Consider the following 21,334-nt stretch of genomic DNA (forward strand, 5'->3'; position numbering starts at 1 on the left):
TAATCAACTAAGATAATACTTTTTATTTTTTAATTAATTTAAAATTATACAATATAAACAAATTTAGGGATAAAAATGACTTAATTTTATCCTTACTTGACCAAAAATACAAAGTATTGTCTTTGATTAATTTTAAAATTGAGAGTTATGTTTTTAATTGTTCAAAATGGCCGAAGGTGAGTTATTTGATCCTGAATCACAAGTTCAAGAACCGGATTGACCCTTTAATCCAAATATATCTTCAAAATTTGTAACATTATCGGTTTATTTGATTCAATTCTATCGTAAAATCTATTTTATTCGCACATAAATTTATTTTCTAATTCATTTGATACAAATATATTTTGGCTAATCATATCAAACCATTAAGTCAGTTTTTTTTTTGTTTTTTAAAAACCTTCCATTGAGTTAGTTTAAAAGTAGATTTTGTAAAACTCTATAGAATTCATTTGGAAAAGAACACAACATAAAATATAATTTAGGTGGAAATAGATCCACAAACTTAATATATTTTATTCTACTTTTTTAGATAACTGATAGAATTAATATTTTTTGTAAAAATAACATTAAAGTATTTTTGTCGAAATTTATTTATTTTCATTTTCATTTTGCTTTATGATAAGTTTTGTTTATATAAATACAGGAGTATAAAATCTACAACAAAAAAGTACAGAATTAGACTTCTTGTCCCTTGAATTCAAGTAAAAATCAGGCCAAAAAGCAAGGCAAACTCAACATTAACCAGAAATCATGATGTCGTTATTTGTTAACTGTGAAAAATCTAAAAACTTGAGGTCACTACTCATTAGCTTGAACTGAAAATACCTCATACAACACACAGTTCAAGAAGAGTTTCCTGGAATTAGCATCATCGATCCTCTCATTTTGTTTATTCAATACTAGCTGAAGCATCGGATTCGGACCGCCTTCTTTTAGCTTCCTTGTCACCCAAGTGCAGTGAAACACACAAATCTTCATCACAGCCATTTCGTAGAGAAGCGAGATTCTCCGAGGCACCTTTATCAGATAAGTTGCTTTTGTGCAGTGGGGACTGTCTTTCAGAGCTCGGGATAAATAAATGTTCGACACTAGGAGCCACCTTGACCCTATCTTCCAAAAGAAAATCTGTTTCCACTAATGACGGGTTTGTTTCCGAGTGATTATGGTCGACAGGCAATGGGATATGCTCAATTTGAATACCTAGCGACTCTTCAACTTTGTCTTTTGAAAGCACTCCATCTAAAGATGAGGAGTCTCCTACAGTGGAGCCAAATGCTGTTGCAGATGCAGCTATTTGTTCTTGTATAGCCACTACAAATACAAAATCTGATAAGAATATGTAGGTACGCATAAAATTTAATTAATAAACTAAAAATCCACGTTCAAACCTTTGAGCCCTTCATCAGTAGTGATGAGATCAAGGTCGAGAAGATTGAGAAGACGTCCAAGATCAACTCCACTAGTCCAGTTTTCAGGAGGCTGGCCAATTTTCAGCTTAAGTCGACCACGATTAGCAGTACCACCCCATATAATACCAATTGGCCTCGGTTTCTCACCATTCTCGCCCTTCATTATGATGAGGCTTCCGCTGTCTCCTTCAAGGTCAAAAGTCTGTTGATTCTCACCCACAACAAGAAAATCAGTTAAGAAGCAAATGCCTTTCTCGTCGTTGTACTCAAGGCCATAGGCCAACACAGTTCCCGTGGTGAAGCCAGAACTTCGTCCGACCTTCGTCACCTGCTTCCCAATAAGGCTACTGATTGCACACTGCAAATCAATGTTCTTGACATCACCGATCTCTCCTACCCCTTTTACAGATGTGCTAACTGTGGACACATCAAAATCATCGGAAAATGGGATGAATGCACCATCTGCTCTCACAAATGTCTCTGCAAGCCAAGCCAAATACTATTGCATCAGTTTAGAGTTCAAAGCTTCAGGCTTTCAGTTGGTCCAATCAACAACTTAAATTGGAATCAGATTATTCTCAAACGAAACATGTGATCAATTACATTTTAAACAAAATAAGTAAATAGCAGATAGGTTGTCCATTTTACATGTATATAACTGGAAACTCCATACCAGGATTTATTCCGGCAAAGATGCCATACCAAAGATCATCTGTGATGAATGAAGTAGCCCTCTCTACTGCACCGAGATATACCCCAGGTCCAAGATTAGGGGGTAAAGGATGAAACATCTTTTGATTTGGGTAATCCAAGTCAACTGCAACATGCCGGTTTGTTAGAAATCCAACTTGTCGAGTGCCAGTCTGACTCCTTACAATAGCACCCAAGGTTCCATAGGTCTCCTGACTTGCCACCTGCACAATCAACAATCTGATGTAAATCCCATTTCCCACCATTTAAATGAGATAAGAATTTTATCCTCAAAAGGTGAACTATACAGGTAGAAACCAATAAATGAATGTTGTTTCGGTCTTATTAAAAACAGTAAAGAACTGTAGCAGCAACATCCTATGTCTATAAGATTAAGTTTTTTCCGCGAAGCATTACTATTAAATGAAGAATACAAAGTTTACAGATTAAAATAGGCATGCACGCTGAATTATCCTTAAAACGCTCCTAAGCCTCAAATCTACTATTATTTGATTGCAAGCAAGATCTTTATCATCTAATCCGAGAACAGACTATAGTCCTTGGTCATCGACTTTATAAAAGTGTCGTAGATAGACAACTATTTGATAGAAAGCTAAGTTTGATTATAAAGGAGTGATCTATTGGAGGAAAAAAGGCCCTGCAGAGCAACTAAACTATACTAAACTTAAATAATGGGTAGTGAGGAGCTAAATTCTGTAGTGATCACGATATGTTATCAAAACAATGCAAAATTACTCTTGGGTACTAAGGCAAAACTTCCATATATCTAATGGTATGCAAAAGATAAGTTGTACCGAAACTTGAAAAGTACCTGAGAACCTGAACCAATACACAGACCACCCCCGCGTAAATCATCCACAATCTCAGTGTATAACTGTTCCTTAGGAGTTGGCTCAGGTGCACCGAAATATGAGAACTCAACCACATCAACAGCACACCATACTCCTCCTGGTCCCTGATTATAGCAATGTACAATGCCTTTTAAATTAATAGCAACTTGTACCAACTAAAATAAAATGGAACATGAATGGGAAAGCCTGAGGTGGAGCCGGACAATGCTCGACAGATCAATGATTAATTTGTGGAAAAAAAAAGGAGAAACGGAACAACAAGCAATAAGCATCATCCTGACCTCAAGAGCATTGGGTAGACACTGAATAGGGTTGAGCCACTGCTTGTGAACTTTCCTGGAAACAAAGACAAGAATGGCTGGTACATCTGTCAGCACACCGCGTTGAATACGAAATCCAATAGCTGTGCCAAGACTATAGCACCGCAAAATCTTGCTATGGAATGCTCGAATAGTCATAAGCTCCAGCAATGTGGTTGCGCGTTGCCCCTTTGGCAACTGACCAAGAGTTTCAGGTAAAACCCCTTTCTGCAGATTTGCAAAATAGTTCGCCCTCTCTTCAGCTGCATCATTTAGTCGCCAACAAGGCCACGAGAAGTACGCAGCACTGCTCTCACAGTGCTGTCCAGAAGAAGCAAACGGTTGAAGAGTTCGCGGACTTAATGAAGGCAGACTACGATGACTGCAGCAATTTCTCTCCGTATCCAAAGCTGACTCCTCTGATGGAGTCGAATTAGAGCAACGAGCCCTCGTATTTAGGCCCCTGCACTCCATCTTTACAAGCTCCTTCAAAAAACAAGATAAATACTTGAGAAGGACATCAGCACAAAGAAAACACCAAATAGTAATAGAGAAAATCTAGAAAACCAAGAACCATATGCTATTATTTGCTAGTGTGGGCCTAGCCTAGATGGTTAGGGCGTATCCAAGTGCATTTGAAGGTCGTGGATTCAAACCCCCCGCTCTGTAACTAACATCTAATAAAAATGAAACTCCACTGTAAATGTATGCTATAATTCTTCTATTCATGTATATAAGTATATGCTAAAATTCTTCTAATCATGTATAATAACTAACACTGTCAATTTCATGCATGAAAATAAACTATGCTAACCAGACAGATAAACCCAGAACAAGAAGCTTACTACTCAACAATGGCAAAGTGAAAACCGGGACAAGTGGGTCCGATTGAAAATTCAAGACCCGTGTAAGTCAATTGGCCTGTTGGGTCAAGAATCTGGTCAGGATCAGTTGCAGAGAAAGGTTGCCGATTTGCATATAGTAGAGCAAAGTGATTGTGATGATAATATTGGTGGGATAATATTCTATAGAAAAAGAATGGGAAGGTAAAGTTAGAGATGGATATTATGGAGTATTTCTTTAATCGGAATATGTATGTGTCGACATGGGAGTTGCTGGCAATTTTACTAGTATGGCAAATGATATAATGATCTAGAAAAACATAATATTTAAATAACAAATGTCAAATTATTTTTACACAAGCTAAATATAAATATTAGTTGGGAAATTCAACTATTATTAACACTCGAAATTCTAACGCCTAATTTTTCAGCACTTAATTCTTTAGTCATATCAACTATGAATTAAAGTGTCTGGATTTTAAGAATCGAATATGTTAATTATTAAATTTTTTGAATATTCGACATCATTATTCGTTTGATAACTTTCGTTACTAAATACATTAAGTTTTCTCATACAATATATTTTAATTTTATTTTTTTTATTATATAATATATTTGTTTAAATTAATATAAATTGAATAGTATTAACATCATAATGTAATGTCTATATACAAATATAAGGATACCGTGATAAATATTATTATTAACGAATATACGAAAAAAAAATGATTTTATTGATTATTATAGTAAATTATATCTAGGGAAATGGGTCATTATGCCGCTAAGATTTGTTTACAAGATCAATTGAACCCCTGGCGTTCGAAAAGTTCAAATACGTGTCTAACATTCCGAAAAATGAACAATCATGCCCCGATTTTAACTCATGAGTGAGATGTTGGGAGCCTCGTTGTCAAAACCGGAGGGCTTGGTTGTATATTTTTTAAGACGCTATGAGCATATTCATATCTTTTTCGGACGTTGAGAGCTTACATGATCCTTCTGCCAAATATTAGGGTATAATGACCCTTTTCCCTTATATCTACAATTCGTTTGCTTTTAAATTCATAAAAACAAATGTCATTCCTTAAAAAGTGCAAACGAATTTTTTCAATAGTAAGTAGCAATTTTTTTTAATTTAATATTATATCCTAGGAAAAAGCTCGAATGACCTTCTGAAAAAGGATCTCGTACCCAAAACTAACACATATGGGTAAGCAGCGAATATCTAAAGCCGTGAAAAAATTCGACAAAATAGCCCCATAATTTCAGGTGAATTGGTGCATCCCTACGAAGGGGGTCGCTTTAACTAGACCTGAGTGACTATTTATAGAAAACACAAGTCTTCACAAAATCGTAAAACCATGTATGCAAAATTCATATTTAATATAAACTAATATAAATTAGAATTAGTATATTATGATAAATAAGTTTAAGAAGTAACTTTTTGGTAGCTCATTTAGGTTTGATTTACTTATGGGGGATACATGCTAAGTTAGTAAATATATATAAAATACAGTTTATTGATATTTAATAAATATCAATCATATGGATTTATCAAGGTCGAATCTAATCTATTTGATCAATACATATATTTAGTAATTCAATGTAGATTTAAGAGCTCGTCAATAAAAAAAATTCTATCTATTTCCGATTACGCATTGAATTTTTGGTCATAGATCGTTAATTAAAAAAGTGTTTGTGATTTTGCACAAGAGATTAAATGATAGGGTAGAGTTTAAAAAATTGCATATAGAACACATAATGATAGATGCAGTAACACGTAATTAATTGATACGATACGAGCATCATGAGTTGTCTTGTATAGAACATATTGTTGACGATCGTCGTAGTATTCTTTACGATCTTTACGCATTTCACTGAGCCTTATGATTTGACAGCAAACTTAAAAAGTCACCTGCAAATGCATGCTTTATACATAATTGTTCCAAACAATACTTGTATCTTCTTATTGCGGCTCCTAGCAAAAAGTGAGCCAATGTTTATTCCTTCAGATACCGTCAAGAAAATAAGTTAACGATCTGTAGCCCTTTTGCCTCCACGCGACATTGCTCCTTCAAACTATCGCCCATTTCAGAAAGTTCTCTAATGGTGCCTTTGGTAGGAGTCTTGTTTTAAGTTTTTTTGTAGCTTAATTGATTAAGTAAGTAAATTGCGTTATCAAAAGCTACTTAATAGAACTAAGTGATGCAAATTTTATTTTAAGATGGTTATCAATTTATTTTAAATAGAACAAAAGGTCACCCAGCCCTCGAACTTTCGTATCGGGATCAATACTTTTAGTAATTAGATTTTTAAGTTTTATTCGGAGTCAAATAGATCACTTTAGACAATTAGATTTTCAAATTTGTATTTCAGTGTCAAATAAGTCACGCGTTTAAAATATACTAATTGAGGATATTTGATATAGAGTAGGACAATTTGGGATTTGATTCACTAAAATAGTTAAAATAACTTATTTGACCATAAAATACAAGTATAAAATTTAATTGACCAATAAAAATATAGAAATTGACTTCTCTGATATAAAGATACAAAAATATGAGATTTGAGTTGACTCTTTACTCTATAAAATTCGATTGACGTGTTGTTTTAAGAGTAAGTTATTGTGAGGTCATCCACATATATTATAATTCACAGTTTGATACATTTTATTTGAAAAATCAAATGATTTAACACCTCACTTTCAATCCCGTTAAGAATTACGGATTTCTATTAGTTCAATTAACAAGTTGATTCTTACTTTTAAATAATTTAGTACCTCAATTTTAATTATATTAACGATCTGGTATTTTATTTTCAAACGATTTGCTACTTCACTATTAATTCCGCTAATAATTTGATAAGTAAATTTAACAGAATGTTTTAATAGTTTGCATATCTAAAAAATAAGATATTAAATTATTTGATTTTCAAACAATAAGTATCAAACTATAAATGAACAAAGAGTCAACGCGCGCCCTGAACTTGTGACACGGGGTCATCTAGCTCAATTTATATTTTTCTGAGCAAATAACTCCAAAACTCTTCATTTTTGGATCAAATAACCCCATAATTTATATTTTCATTTTAAAAAACAGATTTAGGATAATTTTATCGCAACAATTAGGGAAATTTCTAATTACTTTTTTGCATCCCTCACCTCCGATTTGTATTTTACGCATTTTAAAAATATAATTATGGGGTTACTTGACCCGAAAATAAATAATTTTGGGGTTATTTGCTCAAAAAATATAAAATGGGTTAGATGACCCCGTGACACAAGTTTAGGGGTACATTTACCCTTTGTTCAACTATAAATTATAACACGTGTGGTGGCCTCACATTTTAACATACCACGACTTCAAAACGGATCCCATTACAATACCCAAACCCGAGTTGAAAAAAGAACCGCCCATATAACAAACCCTACAAAAACCCTTCCAAAACCTCCTCCACTGGCGCTTTCTCGTAACAGGAAGCTGTTCCAATTTATGGAATATTTCTTGTTCTTCAAGACACAGTCACGATTAAATTAATCAAAACCCTAAAAAACACTCTCTTAAACCTCAAGATTTTACAATTTATCTATCTTCTCTTAACATTCTTCAAGGATTTCAAAAAATGGGGAAGGCATATGCAATGGGAATGCTCTCAGCTTTGGCAGCATCGGCTGCTGCTTCACAATCAAATTCTAACATTTCTTTGGCAGATGGCCCTTTGAATTTTTCTTCACTCTTTGGTTCTTCACGTAATTCAAATGGGTCTCCGACTGTTCCTCAATCTGGGCAGCCTCAGCCGTCTGATTCTTCTGCTGCTGCTGCAGAATCAGCGCCTCCTAAAGCTAGAAATGATAACCCTAGAACGACGTCGTCGGGGTTCGATCCGGAGGCTCTCGAGAGAGGTGCTAAAGCCTTGAGAGAGATTAACTCTTCTCCTCATGCTAAAAAGGTGCAGATGAAGCCATTCTGTTTATTGGAATTGCTTTAGAAATTTGTCATTTGATATGAAATAACTAATTCATATGCTGTAGTAATATGTGTATAGACAAGTTCAGTTTCAGGTGTATTAATCGATTCGCGAAGGGAATTTGAGGGGACTCTAGTTAATGGTTAGATTTCATTTTGATAAGAGTGTTTCTTGTTGTTGATATAGGTGTTTGAAGTGATGAAGACTCAAGAAACAACTCGGCAGGAAGAATTGGCAGCGGAGGCTGCCGAGTTTAAGGCTAGGCAAGCACATATTGAAATTGTAAGATATGTTTATATACTTGCCCCCTCTCGCTAATTTTATATGCTTACATGATTGATTTTTAAAAATTTAGTGACTGAAATCTCAGAATTGCGATTTTGCGTTATATTAAGCTCCGGAGAGCATTGTGTTGTTAGATGTGGCGGAAAGAGTTTTGTTATTGTGTAATACATCACTACTGTCCTTATGCTTATGAATTTCTTTTATGGATGTGTTACTGTTTCTTAAAAATTTTATTTCTTAAACTGCCAGGAGAGGCAACGGGCAATGTATGATGAACAGAAAAAACTTGCTCAGCAACAAGCACAAATTAAATCCCAGATGGCTCGCTATGAGGATGAACTGGCCAGAAAGAGGATGCAGGCATGTATCTCCTCATTTTTAGTTTGAATGTTGTAATTTGTGGAGGAGGAGTTCGATTAATTATTATAACAGGCTGAACATGAAAATCAAAGAGTGAGGAACCAAGAGCTTGTCAAAATGCAAGAATCGTCATCAATAAAGCAGGAACAAGCTCGGCGAGCCACAGAAGACCAAATTCAAGCACAACGGCGACAAACAGACAGGGAAAGGGCCGAGATAGAACGTGAAACAATCAGAGTCAGAGCTATGGCAGAAGCAGAAGGAAGAGCTCATGAAACAAAGCTAGCTGAAGATGTTAACAGGCGTATGCTGGTTGATCGTGTAAATGCTGAGAGAGAGAAATGGGTTTCTGCTATAAATACTGCTTTTGATCATATTGGAGGTACAGAATTGAAAGATGCACCAACAACAGCATATAGAACTAGGTGTATCATTTTCCATTTTTAAACGTGCATACAGATTAAGTTTGGTATCTCATAAATTTGTCTGTTTGCCAGTATATTACTACAGATAAACTGCTATACACTTTTTTCTATTTATCCATGTATTTTAGCTTGACAAGATATCAGCTAAAATGGATGAGATTTTTTGTTTGTAGGGGGTTTCCGGGAAATTTTGACGGATCGGAATAAGTTGGTTGTTGCTGTGGGGGGAGTAACAGCTCTTGCAGCTGGAATTTATACAACAAGGTAACAATAAAGCATACTTGAATATTTGGATAGCTAGTACATGGAATTTCTTTTAAGTCAAAGAAACCATTTGTCATTAGATATAGATCACCATAGATCTGAATGATTATGACAAATTATTACTATGATTAAGAAGTAGCCACATTGCCTTGTTATGCTGAGAATATTGTTTAGCTTTAAATAGCTGACCTAGGCAGTTGCCGCCTTTTTTACGCTATAGTCTTTAGTGAAGTCTTGAAATGGGAGAAGAAGTGATGCCAATGAACTCTTATTATGTTTTAATATAGCATTGTGCTTGTTAACTGCTACAGCATATACTGCTTATCACCCATTTTGGACTGGCCATGGCCGGACAATTAAATCTTTATTGTGAGTAATTGAAGCTTTCTGATGTCAATATGTCCATTTGTTGACAACACAAAACTATATCTTATGCCCTATGGTATTTAGAAATCCTGATGAAGTCTACTTTGAAATGATCTTTTTGTTTAACTTCAGATTTTTTTGTTCTTGAATACGTCTCTTTTAGAGAGAGATAGTGTCTTAACCTTTCATTAATTTGATGCAGAGAAGGTGCAAAGGTAATTTGGAGCTATGTGGATAGAATATTGGGTCAACCATCTCTTATAAGAGAGTCTTCTAGAGGGAAATACCCTTGGTCAGGATCCTTTACCCGTGCCATGAGCTATTTATCACGGAGTCCTAATAATGGGTCTTCTGGAAATGGAAAAGGGTTTGGTGATGTGATTTTACATCCTTCTCTTCAAAAAAGAATAAAACAACTGTCCAATGCTACTGCAAATACAAAATCCCATCAAGCACCTTTCCGGAACATGCTCTTCTATGGGCCTCCGGGAACTGGTAAAACAATGGCTGCCAAAGAGCTTGCTCGTAAATCTGTACGAAATTCATCACTTTATGCCACTCTTTTGTTTCATGATTTGTTTAGTTGTAAAACTGCAAACATGATAATTTTGCTTTTATCGACTTTTCAGTTCGTAGACCATCTTGCGTAGCATTGTTACTTCATGAATTAATGTTCTATAGTGGCCATGTTATGTCATAAACTCATAATAACTTTACGCTTAATTCCATGCAACTTTTCCTTTATTCTGCATGAAAAAATGTCTTTACATAACAAAAGAAGAAACCATATTTGAAGAAGATAACTGTAACTTTGTGAAGCTGTAGTGTCAATCAATTATGAGAATACGCCTGCTCATTGGTGGTATGATATGTCTTGGTATCGTTACATGATAGTAAATAGCATAAGATGAACGAGTGCTTCTTATCTGTTTCATCTATTTTACATGCAGGGATTAGATTATGCATTGATGACTGGGGGTGATGTTGCGCCACTGGGATCTCAGGCTGTTACGAAGATACATCAATTATTTGATTGGGCTAAGAAGTCTAAAAAGGGTTTGTTGTTATTCATCGACGAAGCAGATGCATTCCTGTGCGAGTAAGGCTTACTTGCCACTTAATTTTCATATGTAAATATTTCCATAATGAGTTCTCCGTTAGTTTCGCCCAAGTTTGGAGAAGGATACATTGGAATTAGAATATTGAATTTTTTGAACCAACTTTGTAGGCGGAATAACACGTATATGAGTGAAGCTCAGCGAAGTGCACTTAACGCTCTTCTTTATCGAACTGGTGATCAGTCCAAGGATATAGTCCTAGCTCTTGCCACAAATCGTCCAGGCGATCTTGATTCAGCTGTAGCAGATCGTATTGATGAAGTCCTTGAATTTCCCTTACCAGGGGAAGAGGAGCGTTTCAAGCTCCTGAAGCTCTACTTAGACAAATACATAGCTCAGGCTGAATCGGCAAAATCTGGCGGTTGGCGACAAAATTTGTTAAAAAAACAGCCACAGACGATAGAGATCAAGGGACTCACTGATGACATCTTGAAAGAGGCTGCAGAGAAAACTGATGGATTTTCCGGGAGGGAAATAGCAAAATTGATGGCAAGTGTCCAAGCTGCAGTTTACGGGAGCCGGAATTGTGTACTCGATGCAAACTTGTTTCGCGAAGTTGTAGATTACAAAATTGCAGAACATCAACAGAGAAGTGATATGGCATCAAAATCTGAGCGAGCTGAGTCGAGTTGAAGAGCATCATGTTGTTATCATTATTTTCCCCTGGATCAATGGGGGAATTTTGGATGTGATTTATATTTAATTGATAAATTATTCATATATAGCTTTTTTAGAGTTATAATTCTTAGGCTTTCCACAGTTAATTTTGTCTTTAATGTGGATGAGCGAAGCCATTTAATTGCTTCAGTAACTAGCAAATTGTACTGTCCAGTGTATTACATTTTCTGCCATGGCATTTCAATAATAAATCAACAGTGGCATTACTGAACAGTTTGCAATGATATGGAGAACAGATTTTAAGAAATTGTGACCCTGTAGGTGTAACTGAATCAAAATCGAAACATTGCCAAGTCCGATTTTGATGCTACTCTAAAATTTAAAGCCTGTATTTTGACTTGAACTCGGTTGATTTTTTTTTTTTTTTTGGAGTTCAAGTTCGAACTTGGTAGAATAATCGAGGTTCAAGCTCGGCGTATGTAAACCTCAAAAAATAAGTTTTAATATAAAAGTAAAGATATTATTTATAAAGTGTAAAATAGTAAATTAACTAATATTCCACTCGATAGTTAATCAAGTTGAGTATTTTAATGTTCAAACTCGACTCGATAATTAAATTCAAGTACTTCAACTCGAGCTCAATTCCATACATGAATTTTTTTTTCGAGTCGATCTCCGAGTAACTTGGGAGTTGCCTCGACTCGATTAGATTTCCATATATGATATATTTTTCGAGTCGATTTCCAAATAACTGGCGAGTTGTCTCGACTCGATTACACCTAATTTGGGCTATTAACGGGCTGACCCAGTTACGATAAGCCTGATAGGTTACGGTTTTAAAAACAAGCCCGCTTATGATAACCCGAGTTCAAGGAAAACCGCCCAAAAATTAAAACAAACCCTACAAAAACCCTTCCAAACCCACCTTCTCCACTCTTCTTTCTCTTTAATAAAATTACAGCAGGGAGGGGCTGCCTGTAAATTCATGGAACCTTTCTTGTTCTTCAAGACACAAAATCAAACAAAATCAAATAAAAATTAAACTCTCTTTAAAACCCTAATCTTGAGTTTTATGTAATTTCTTCTTAAACATGGGGAAGTCATATGCAATTGGAGTATTCTCAGCTTTAGCAGCATCAGCTGCTTCACTTTCACCATCAAATTCTTATATTGCCTATGCAGATGGCCCTTTCAATTTCTCACCGTTCTCTTCTTCTTCAACTTCTTCATCAACCGGTCAAAATGCTCCTGTTCCTATTCCTCAACCTGGGCAATCTCAGCCGTCCGATTCTTCTAGTGCTGCTGAAGATTCTCCACCTAAAGTTAGGAATGATAACCCTAGAACGACGTCGGCTGGTTTCGATCCCGAGGCTCTCGAGAGAGGTGCTAAAGCTTTGAGAGACATTACTTCTTCTTCTCATGCTAAGAAGGTTTTGTATTTTAATTTTAGTTTCATGTAATATAGGAATTTTGATTTGATTTTATTGTTTTGAGCTGTTTTAAATGATTTACAAAGAGAATTTGAGTGGGACTTTAGTTAATGATTGGATTTTGAACTTTGTTATGGTTGTTATAGGTGTTTGAAACTATTAAGACCCAAGAAGAAACAAAGCAGACGGAATATGCAGCCAAGGTTGCTGAGTTTAAGGCAATGCAAGCACAAGCTGAAACTGTAAGACATGCTTATTTCTTTGTCCTGCTCGTTACTTTTATATGCCGAAATGATTGATGGGTAAATAGTCAGTGGCTCTGAATCCTTGGATTGGTATCAATCAAGAACCTGCATGATAGTCAATTTATCATTTATTAAGACAGTCTAAAATGTAGCTCTAGAGCATTAGCATGAGCGTTGTGCTGTTAGATTTAGCGAGTGTTTGTCATAGCGTTTTTATAGCTATGCACATAGGCCAAGGCAATCACACAGCAGATTTTGTTTATAGTATAATCTCTACTTAGAATTGCTATGAGAAGCTTCAGCGGTCAGCGCAGAGAGCTTTCTTGTTGAATGCTTCATTACTCGTTTGTTTTCCTGTTGAATGCTTCACAATTCATCTTCTTAGACTCATGAATTTCTGTAACAGACACATTCCTATTTATAGATTTTTTTCATCTCTTAACCTTCCAGGAGAGGCAACGGGTAATATATGATGAACAGAAAAAGTTTGCTCAGCATCAAGCTCAAACTAAATCCCAGATGGCTCGCTATGAGGATGAACTTGCAAGAAAGAGGATGCTGGCAAGTATCACCTCATTTCTGGTTTGAATGCCGTTATTTTTAAGAGAGGAGTTTGATTGGTTGTTATTACAGGCTGAAAATGAATATCAAAGAGCGAGGAACCAGGAACTTGTCAAACTGCAAGAAGAATCATCAATAAGGCAGGAGCAAGCTCGGAGAGCCACGGAAGAACAGATTCAAGCGCAACGGAGACAAACAGAGAGAGAAAAGGCTGAGGTAGAACGTGAAACAATCCGAGTGAAAGCTATGGCAGAAGCAGAAGGGAGAGCTCACGAAGCAAAGCTAGCTGAAGATGTTAACAGGCGTATGCTGGTTGATCGTGCAAATGCTGAAAGAGAGAAATGGATTGCTGCTATAAATACTGCTTTTGACCATATTGGAGGTACAAAGTGAAAGACATATCAACAACATATAGTAAACTAGGTGTATCATTTACTGTTTTTCAACTTGCATGCAATTAAATTTGGTATTTCATAAGTTTGTCTAATTGCAGGTTTATTACTCTTCATATACTGCAAGTATTATATTCGTTTCCTTTATTCACGTGGTTTGGCTTGAAGAGATAACAGCTGAAGTGGTTAGACTTCTTTGTTTGTAGGGGGGTTCAGAGCCATTTTAACAGATCAAAATAAGTTGGTTGTTGCTGTGGGGGGAGTAACAGCTCTTGCAGCTGGAATTTATACAACAAGGTAATGTCAAAGAATAACACCTGAATATTTGGGTACCTGTACATGTGGAGTTTCATTAAAGTCAACAGAAACCATTAATCATTGGAATTAGGTTAGCATAGATTTGAATAGCTATAAAAATATTCATATACTTCAGAAGTTTCTCATTGGCCTTTATATGCTGAGGAAATAGTTTGTCCTTGATTATCATAGTTTTAAATAGCTGACCAAAGCCGTTGCCTGCTTTCTCACTCTTTAGTGAAGTCTTGAAAAGGGAGAAGAAGTTACGCCTATAAACTTCTGTTGTGTTCATGCGACATTGTACTTGTTCATTTATTATAACGTGTATCATCACCATTTTTTGACCGGACATTTGTTTGTTATTGTGTTCAATTGAAGCTTGCTGATGTGTCCATTTGGTAGCACAAAACTATATCTTATTCTCAATATGGTATTTAAAGATCTTGACTAAGTCTTCTCTGAAATAATCTTAATTCGGCATTTTGGTTCTTGAACATGTGCCTTTAGCTTACAGATAGTGTCCTCATCTTCCATTTATTTGATGCAGAGAAGGTGCAAAGGTGATTTGGAGATATGTGGATAGAATATTGGGTCAACCGTCTCTTATAAGAGAATCTTCCAGAGGGAAATACCCCTGGTCAGGATTTTTTACTCGTACTATTAGCTCTTTATCACGTGGTGCCAATAATGGGTCTTCTGGAAATGGAAAAGGATTTGGTGATGTGATTTTACATCCTTCTCTTCAAAAAAGAATTGAACAACTGTCCAATGCTACTGCGAATACAAAATCCCATCAGGCACCTTTTCGAAATATGCTCTTCTATGGGCCTCCAGGAACGGGGAAAACAATGGCTGCCAGAGAGCTTGCTTCTAAATCGGTATGAGATTTTTCACATCATATCACTCCTTTGCATGGTACAGTTACTTCATGAATTACTTAATTAACCGCATCTTTTCTTCCTGAAAGAAAAATGTTTTCAACATAGTACAAGAAAAATAATAACGGAAGAAGGCGCTAGTGAACTTTGTGAATTTATAATCGTCAAATATGAGAAATGCAATGATAACCAGAAACATGCCTGCTCATTGTTTTTTTTAAATATGTCATAGTGTCATTCAGTGAAATTCTGTAAATTACGACGAATGATTTTAGTGCTTCTTCTTACCTACTTCTGTTTTACATGCAGGGATTAGATTATGCATTGATGACTGGCGGTGACGTTGCGCCTCTGGGATCTCAGGCTGTTACGAAGATACACCAATTATTTGATTGGGCTAAGAAGTCTAACAGGGGTCTGTTGCTTTTCATAGACGAAGCAGATGCATTCCTATGCGAGTAAGTATTACTTGCCACTTAGTTTGCCTATGTGTACATTTCCATCAGCAGTTCTCTTTAGCTTCATGCGAGTTATGGAAGAATGAATTGCATTATCCAACAGATAGTTTCATGGAATTTAAAGGATTAACAAATAAAATATGCTCATCATAACGCATATTGTGGTTAACAAAGAATATTATAAATTAATACATGGATCTAGACTTTAGAGGATTGAATTTGTTGAACAAACATTGCAGGCGGAACAAAACCTATATGAGTGAAGCTCAGCGAAGTGCACTCAATGCTCTTCTTTATCGGACTGGTGGACAGTCCAAGGATATAGTCCTTGCTCTTGCCACAAATCGTCCAGGCGATCTTGATTCAGCTGTAACAGATCGTATCGATGAAATCCTGGAGTTTCCCCTACCAGGGGAAGAGGAGCGTTTCCAGCTGCTGAAGCTTTACTTAGACAAATATATAGCTCAGGCTGGATCAACAAAATCCGGTGGTTGGCTACGAAATTTGTTCAAAAAACAGCCGCAGAAGATAGAGATAAAGGGAGTGACTGATGACATTTTGAAGGAGGCTGCAGCCAAAACGGAGGGATTTTCCGGGAGGGAAATAGCAAAATTGATGGCAGGTGTTCAAGCTGCAGTTTACGGGAGTGAGAATTGCGTACTTGATGCAAATCTGTTTCGCGAGGTTGTCGATTACAAAGTTGCAGAACATCAACAGAGGAATAAAATGGCATCAAAATCAGAGTGAAAGATTGCATTGAGTACTTGTTTAAGTTATGTCTGACCTATTTATAGGTCGATCGATGTCCAGTTAGCTAACTCGAAGAGGCCACATTAATTCTTGCTCCGGGAATCATGTTGTTATCATTATTTTCCCTTATACTGATGAGGGATTTTGGGTGCGGTTTATAAATTCATCGATGATTTTTCATAGATGTATCTTTTAGAGTTATTTTTGGTAGGGTTTCACAGTTTGTTTTTGCTGTGTTCCATAGTGATCATTAAACAAAAGCAATAAAAAGCTTCTTCTCCAGAAATATTGTTTAAGCACTGGCTGAGTCATACTAGCAAAATGTATTATATGTTCTAATCCATAAACATAATAAAAATTGCCAAGAGATTTCAGAAACAATTTGCAAGAAGTAAAAAGAAAACTAAAACCAATTATTAAAATTTTGCATCAATGAAAATTTATTGATAGTTAAAAAGATTAAGAACAACCATGAAGCGTACAACACAAGAAAACTCCATGAGTAGGTTTACAAATGATCAAATTCCATAATTCTTTTTACAATTAATACAAACTCATTGGAGTTAGAATTTAAATGAATAACATCATAAAAAAATAATCATATTAGTGCTTTTTTGGTCACTACCTTTAAAGAATTTTTGATTCAGAAGACATAATAAAGATCAGCAAGCTCCTCAACACAAAGATTAGGATCAGCATTTTCAAGCATCCATAAAAGATGATCAAAGAGAACAACTTCACATTTCACCACCACCATTTCTTCATCCCCTTGCTTCTGGTTCGGCTTCGGCTTTTCGATTAAAGCCGTAACTAGAGGATGACTCAAGTACTTAGAGCTAATCACGTAACGTTTTCTTGTACTTCCAACAAAAATAATTTTATGTTCTTGATCTTCATTTTCTTGTTTATGATGATCATGTACCCTTAAGTCTTCTCTAGTAGATTTAGATCTTAGGCTACTGTATGATGAAGATCTTCCGAGTTGCCTCGACAAGCTCTTGCATTTTCTTAGCATCAAACTCAGCTTCTTCATTATTATAATTTCCTTTAAAGAGAAATAGAAGAAATTAAGCAAAAGATTGATAATATTAATTGGTTGCAGAAGGAGAGGATTGAGAGACTTGAAGTGCACTCTAAAAATGTATTATAGTAGTAGCTATGCAATGGTTAGTGTAAGCAACGGGCCGAGTCCGATTTTTTTTATATGATGTATAAAAAATTTAAAAAATATAATATATGTGATTAAATTTTATATTAGTATTAAATATTTAAAACTTAAATATATAAGGTGAATAATTGTTTACTGTACGCTCTACGTGGTCCGCTTACGAGAGTGTGTCCTAATAAGACATTGGTGGGTGCAATGTCATTGTTTCCGGTGCTAGAAAATGTGGGGGTACAGCTTTTTGCAAAGCTATCATTTTTATTGTTAGTGACATAAACAAGCCATCTTTTATTTATAACTTATGGTGGGGGCGCACAAAATGACATATACGTACATTTAAGTTGTTATCAAGTTGAGTTTTTCATTCAATTTAATCCAATTTATCACATGTGAATCAACACTCAACAACAGGATGCAAGTAAACAGTAAAAATTTAGATGTGGAAAGACCCATGGGGGAGTGAGTCCCACTAAATGGAGGGTGGGTCTCCAATAACCAAGTCGAATTGTATTAAATTATAAAAAAAAATTAGAAAATAATTTTTTTTAGTTTATTTTTAATATGAAGTGAATTAAAAACTCATGAACCACATCGATTGATTTATTTTGATTCAAATTACTTTGATTTTTAAAGTTTATTTCGCCCGTCTCATTTGAGAAGTTTCATTGTATCTTACATACATTTTTTAAAATATCAAATTATATTCATTTTAATTTATTTAATCTTATAATGATATCTTGTAAATTGTGTTTTAAAGTATTGAACTTTATTTGAATAGCAAAATAAGAAGTAAATAAACAATTTTAACTTAAAATGTAACATCTAAAAAAAAGAAAAGAGAGATTTCTAAAATAAAATGAATAAAATGTAGTTTACATCAATTTAAATTTTTTGACAGAAATAAAAACTAAGTTAAGTGCTAACTAAATATTAGCCACTCAAACTTCACTTGCATATATAGATTCAATTTGGTTAGATTTTTAGAGCCGAATAGCCATCTTAGTTAAATGACAATACTATGCACGTGAACCGTTTTTATGATATGATCATGAAACCAAATCCACATGGCCTTATGTTAAGGACCCAACATCTAAACAAAATTTAATGAATTTAGCCTATAATCACATACCATTTGCTGGCTATAGAGGATTTACGTGCAAAAGGAATGCTGGGTTCATGCATGCACATGTTACCTAGGCATGGCCAATTTTGAGGGACGAAACCAACCTAAGTTTGGGATAAATTTTAATCGAATTAAATAGCAATTTATTTCTCAACTCGTAATTAATAAATAATTAGTATATAAATTTATTTTAGAGATAAATTAATTTTAAAATTGGTAATTATAATCAATTCGCCCTATTTTTACAAATAATCTTATAAGTTGAGGAAATAAATTGCTAATTGAGAGAGAAATTAACTTACAAGTTGAGGGAGCGAATTATAAAGTGGAATTAATTGAATATCACCGCTAATTTTAAGACTGATTTGCCTATAAAAGTAATTTATGTGCTAATTGTCCATTACTTACAAGTTGAGGGGTTAAATTGCTACTTAAGTCAATTTTAATCCGGACTGTAATTTTCGGAAAGAAAAAAGAAGTAATGTTTATGATAAAATTAAGTCTATATCAAAATTAAATCTGAAATGTCAAATGAATAAAAAAAATTAATAATCAAGTAAAATTAGGGTTAATTCTATAAAAAAATCACGATTTTTACACGAAATTTCATTTTAATCACAACCTTTAAAAGTTGGCATTTAAAGGCACAACCTTTTATTTTATTTCAAACCATCATCAATGTAAAATTTGATGTATTTTTCCTGACGAAAAATTACTAATCCTACATATTCTACCAGAAAGATAACAATAATTAGTGTCGATTTATAATTTGGATCTTTAATTAATAGTTTAATGAAAAAATTAGTTAAAAAAAATACACTGAAATGATGGATTTGAAACAAAATGAAAGGTCATAGTTTTATATGGCAACTTTTAAAAGTTGTGATTAAAATGAAATTTTTGTGTAAATGTCGTGAGTTTTTATAAAATTAACCCATAAAATTATCCGGCTGAAAATAATCATAATTCCACTCGCGTGAATTCAATTTCTATGCAATACACGCATGTTTTTTTTTTTTTGATGAATTGTAAATTTCACAAAAATTCATAAGAGGTGCCAAAAGAATTTATATATTTCATATAAGAAACGGCTTGCATATAATTATCAACACACGCATGTTTGTGACATGAATGAAAACAAAATTGCTAATCCTTAACTTTAATCAACTGGGTAAGTGCATGTATTGGGTCTTTAATTTGCTTTCACCCATCTTTTACTTAGTTTTGAAGCTGAAAATTTTGCTACTATTACTCCACTTCCATTAAATCTTTTAAAATATCTTCAAAATATTTATATTAAAATAATAATAATTGATGGGTAAGAAAAAGCGGGAAAATCAGTGGCCGCCGACAATGAAGTTGTCTTTGAGTAGCGGGTGATCATGTGAAATGTATTGTATTTTTCCTTAAAATGGTGAAATCTCCAAAAAATTGGTCAGCCATACCACCTTGTTCTAACCAATCATTCAGTTATAAATCCAGGTTCTTTCATGTTCTGGTCACATTTATACGATTGCCCAATAATGAACCATTCATAATTCAAGCTATGCATAAATAATTCATTTCTGAACTGGGTAGCACGAAAATGGAAACGGAAAATAGAAACGACACGAAACAGATACGGAAAAACGGCAGATTTTTAAAATGAAGGACACGAAATGTAAAAGAAACCTGTAAAGTATAAAAATATAAGAGTATATTTATAATATTACAAATTATAAAATACTATATATTAAATATTATTTATACATTTATGTCAATAATAAAATAAATTGCACATAATTAAACACAACAAAAATAAGAAAATAAGTTTTATCTTAAATAAAATAAATAATAAAAATTACAGGTAATTGATTCAAAAAAATTATTTGTTGAGAATTTTATAAGTTTTTTTTATAGCTATATAATTTTTTTTATTTATGGAAACGGCCCGAAATATTTTCTTATGAGTTTCTGAAAGTTTTTGAGAGTTTCCGGTTTCCGAAATATTTTCGAGACGGGCCACGCAACTTCCTCGAAGTTTCTGTGCTTTTTAATTTCTAACCAGTCTAAATAGATGATTTTAATTGAAATTTGAGAAACATATAGATGGGGGCTAAGTCAAAAACTATTTTTAAAAGTAATATCTTTTTGATATATAAAAATTAGAAAAAATGGTCAATTATCCGCCATTCTTAAAAGTTATTTATTTAATTCTAAAATTATTACCAACGAACCGTAACTCAAATGATATAAACGTTGAAAGTTCAATTCCCACTAGGGCTCTTCTCTCCATATTTATATAAAAAAACTCTAAAATTATTGAAGATCTTAACTAATTGATTCAAAAATCCTAACGGAGGAGGACTCTATCAAGCTCTAAATAAATGTTGATGGATGTGAATACAAATGTCGTTATGAATTAATGAACTAAATGACAATAATAATAACTTTAAAAAAGTGAGACAGAGGGAGAGGAGAACAACAATAGTTAAGACTTAAGAGATTGGGACTCTATCGGTACTCGAGGTGTAAATCATTG

The 21,334-nt window shown here is 34.3% G+C and overlaps 4 protein-coding genes across 4 annotated transcripts; 2 read left to right on the forward strand and 2 right to left on the reverse strand.

Moving 5' to 3' along the window:
- Positions 1-668: 668 nt before the first annotated feature.
- LOC126674927 (protein NARROW LEAF 1) lies at positions 669-4,303 on the reverse strand. Its single transcript, XM_050369473.1, has 6 exons — positions 4,116-4,303; positions 3,253-3,756; positions 2,932-3,075; positions 2,083-2,323; positions 1,389-1,889; positions 669-1,311 (listed from the first exon to the last, which is right to left on the reverse strand). Exons 2-6 carry the CDS (start codon positions 3,742-3,744, stop codon positions 890-892), a joined length of 1,800 nt encoding a protein of 599 aa, XP_050225430.1. The 5' UTR covers positions 3,745-3,756; positions 4,116-4,303; the 3' UTR covers positions 669-889.
- Positions 4,304-7,508: 3,205 nt separating this feature from the next.
- LOC126672074 (uncharacterized) lies at positions 7,509-11,787 on the forward strand. The gene is made up of 8 exons (XM_050365976.2): positions 7,509-8,060; positions 8,265-8,360; positions 8,613-8,723; positions 8,796-9,105; positions 9,322-9,412; positions 9,981-10,311; positions 10,729-10,877; positions 11,007-11,787. The coding sequence occupies exons 1-8, from the start codon at positions 7,734-7,736 to the stop codon at positions 11,527-11,529; spliced, it is 1,938 nt and encodes a 645-aa protein (XP_050221933.1). The 5' UTR covers positions 7,509-7,733; the 3' UTR covers positions 11,530-11,787.
- Positions 11,788-12,395: 608 nt separating this feature from the next.
- On the forward strand, positions 12,396-16,811 carry LOC126672075 (uncharacterized). Its single transcript, XM_050365977.2, has 8 exons — positions 12,396-12,944; positions 13,091-13,186; positions 13,640-13,750; positions 13,823-14,132; positions 14,349-14,439; positions 14,987-15,317; positions 15,627-15,775; positions 16,015-16,811. The coding sequence occupies exons 1-8, from the start codon at positions 12,606-12,608 to the stop codon at positions 16,520-16,522; spliced, it is 1,935 nt and encodes a 644-aa protein (XP_050221934.1). The 5' UTR covers positions 12,396-12,605; the 3' UTR covers positions 16,523-16,811.
- Positions 16,812-16,938: 127 nt separating this feature from the next.
- LOC126674397 (auxin-responsive protein SAUR78) lies at positions 16,939-17,709 on the reverse strand. The gene has a single exon (XM_050368841.2). It carries the CDS (start codon positions 17,556-17,558, stop codon positions 17,169-17,171), a length of 390 nt encoding a protein of 129 aa, XP_050224798.1. The 5' UTR covers positions 17,559-17,709; the 3' UTR covers positions 16,939-17,168.
- Between the last annotated feature and the right edge of the window lie 3,625 nt (positions 17,710-21,334).

Source organism: Mercurialis annua, linkage group LG3 (genome assembly GCF_937616625.2).
Source record: "Mercurialis annua linkage group LG3, ddMerAnnu1.2, whole genome shotgun sequence".
NCBI lineage: Eukaryota > Viridiplantae > Streptophyta > Magnoliopsida > Malpighiales > Euphorbiaceae > Mercurialis > Mercurialis annua.